Source organism: Hipposideros armiger, unplaced genomic scaffold, assembly GCF_001890085.2.
Source record: "Hipposideros armiger isolate ML-2016 unplaced genomic scaffold, ASM189008v1 scaffold_242, whole genome shotgun sequence".
Lineage (NCBI taxonomy): Eukaryota > Metazoa > Chordata > Mammalia > Chiroptera > Hipposideridae > Hipposideros > Hipposideros armiger.
The window spans coordinates 749221-751833 of NW_017731592.1; the positions used below are offsets into that span (position 1 = coordinate 749221).

The window sequence follows — 2613 nt, forward strand, 5'->3', positions numbered from 1 at the left end:
AGCCCACCATCGAACAGGCAATCTTGTTGTTACATCAGCTGAGCCATCCTGCCACCTGTTGGCTGCTCAGTGACAGCTCAGCTCAGGTGCAGTGTCACTGGCCCATGTGGGAATTGAACCAGCGGCACTGTTGCTCAGAGCTCGTGCTCTTAAGCCAACTCTTACACCTGAGCCACTCAGCTGGCTCTCGCCATCAGTCATTTTAATAGAGCTTCTTGCACAGCGAATTAGTTGTTTGAGTACCTCAAGTGCTGATAGGGATTCAGAAAGTTCAGCCCATTAACTCTGAACTGGAGGTAAGTATTTTTAGAAGCCAGTCTCAGATATGAAGGCATCCAGTGAAGAAAAATGTGGTTCCTGTGCAGCTCTTGTTCAGTATCTTCTGAGTGTGTGCCAGCCTTCCAGGCTCTGTGCAGCCTGAGAACCGGAGCTGCAGCACATGTTTCGCCTGCGTCCTGGAATCGGAGTCTTTCCTCCTAATTGGCTCTTAAACATCGGATAGGTTCTCGCTGCCTGCATTCTGCCATTCTAATATGGCTCTGTGGGTAGCGGGTTGTGGATTGAAGAAGACTGGGGTATTTTTTTTAGAAACTGATAAAAATCTCTTCTTTCAAACAGTAAGAAAATCATAGGTAAAACTTTGTTGTGGTAAAATCTTGGTTATTTAGAAGATCAACTTTCTCAGCTTCTTTGAAACAGAAGAGCTAGCTCTTTTTTGCTGGATAAAAAAAGAAGTGGTGAAAGAAAGGGATTGGATCAAAGGAAGACAGAAGCAGATGGTGGTGGAGATCAGCACCAGTAGTGTAAGGCTAAGATGGGCAGCCTTGTTCCCTTTAGATTTGACCTTTTCTACAGGGAGGAATGAGGCTGAGCAGTAGCCAGATTCTTTACAGAGCCTTTCCTACCCATCAGTAGACATTGTCCTTGAACTCTGCATCCTTCCCAGCATCATCATGACAACCACATCCCCACCAGTAAAGCCTGTCTTATTCTAATCGAATTACCTGGGAATAGGGAGGGACACAAATACATCACCAAAATAAATACATAATTAAGAAACTAAGAGGAAAAAGAGTTAGGCAGAGAATAAATGTCATACCCCTTCTTTCCCAGCTGGGATTAAAGGCATTCTCTCATGCTTGTTGTGGAAGCTTTAATAAAAGATGATCTGTTTTATCCCAAAGTCCTGCCCTTGATCTGTTGGGTCTTCTTTCTGTCAGTCTCGCAGGCTCTACGAGAGAACACCTATCCATTCCTGGCCATGATTATGCTGAAGGACCGGAGGATGACTGTGGTGGGACGGCTAGAAGGCCTCATTCAACCTGACGACCTCATTAATCAGCTGACCTTTATCATGGGTGCAAACCAGACTTACCTGGTGTCAGAACGCCTGGAAAGGTACAGGGGAGTTCCTGGAACTGAGAGAGAGACCAGTTGTAGATCTGGGTGGCTGACCTGGGGCTCCACATCATGATTTCTCCTTTAGGCAACTGTAAAAGCCTTGTCCATTTAGTGTTAAAATATTAATGTACTTTGAAATAACTAACTCTCCATCGGATCACCTGTTCTTAGAGATGTAANATTATCAGATTGAATACTCTTCCTATACTATCTTTTAATATAGTATGAAAATATTTTAAATTATGCAAACATAACAACTGATGTTTGAAATGGATATGTTTTAAAGGAGTCTTGCTTATTGTTTTCAAGAACCAGTTTACCTGTCCTTATCCTGCCTCCTCCCACCATGTTTGTCACCTCTACATTCCCGGTTAATCTTCTCACCCTTTCCTTTCTAACCACCATTATCTACGAGCTTCACGCTCCTTGTAACTTTTACCCGAAACCATCTATAACCCCATGTGACTACTTTCAATCCCAACAGATTCTCTTACTCTGAAATGATTCACTTTTCTTTAGATTCCTCCCACCGTTTCCCCTCTCTAGACACTTCTATATGATTCCCTCTGTCTAGGCAGCCCATAGGTGCTGACTCCGGAGCCCTGGCGTATGTTACCCCCTTGCTTCAGACCTTAACCTTTCTTCTTGCTTCCTTCATGTGCCGTTTAGAGAGCTCAGCACTGGAAGCTATAGAGGGGCCAGGGCTAGAAAATGTCCAGGTGGCCCTAGTAGCTGGCACATCAGGCTTGGGGTGTTTGGTCTAGAGCTGCGTAGTAGATGAACCCACAGTTAGGCGTTATGGGGAGCTAAAATATTTATGGGCATCCAGGACAATAGATGGAGCTAGAATGTGCAGCCTGGGCCTGCGTACAGGGCAGACTCTACCTCATGGTCTTTGCCTTACTCTAGGGAGCAGGGGCCTGAGGTGAGGACCCAGTAGCGACAGAAGTGGGGGGTCAGACAATACCTGTGACTTTGGTGTTTTATGAGACTGCCTGCTTAATGGCTTCCCTGCTTTAGCAAAGTTCTTATGGGTCACCAATGAACCAATTAGCACTCTTTCCATCCCTGTTTTAGTTAAGAATGAGCACGTAAAAACGTGTAAAGTCATAATGAAGACTGAGTTGACATCTCTATTTTTAGAAAAAGCTGATTGTCCTAAATTGTGTAGGCCATGGGAATATATTGTAATGAGCAACAAAAAAGTTGAAG

The 2613-nt window shown here is 44.4% G+C and overlaps 1 protein-coding gene across 1 annotated transcript in view; it reads left to right on the forward strand.

The window, feature by feature from the left end:
• The first annotated feature begins 140 nt into the window (after positions 1–140).
• Positions 141–2613, forward strand: part of FAF2 (Fas associated factor family member 2) — a 21445-nt gene continuing 18972 nt past the window's right edge. The window contains exon 1 of the mRNA XM_019655550.1: positions 141–1398. Within this exon, the coding sequence (XP_019511095.1) occupies positions 1136–1398 (263 nt within the window). The 5' untranslated portion in view covers positions 141–1135. The remainder of the gene's footprint in view (positions 1399–2613) is intronic.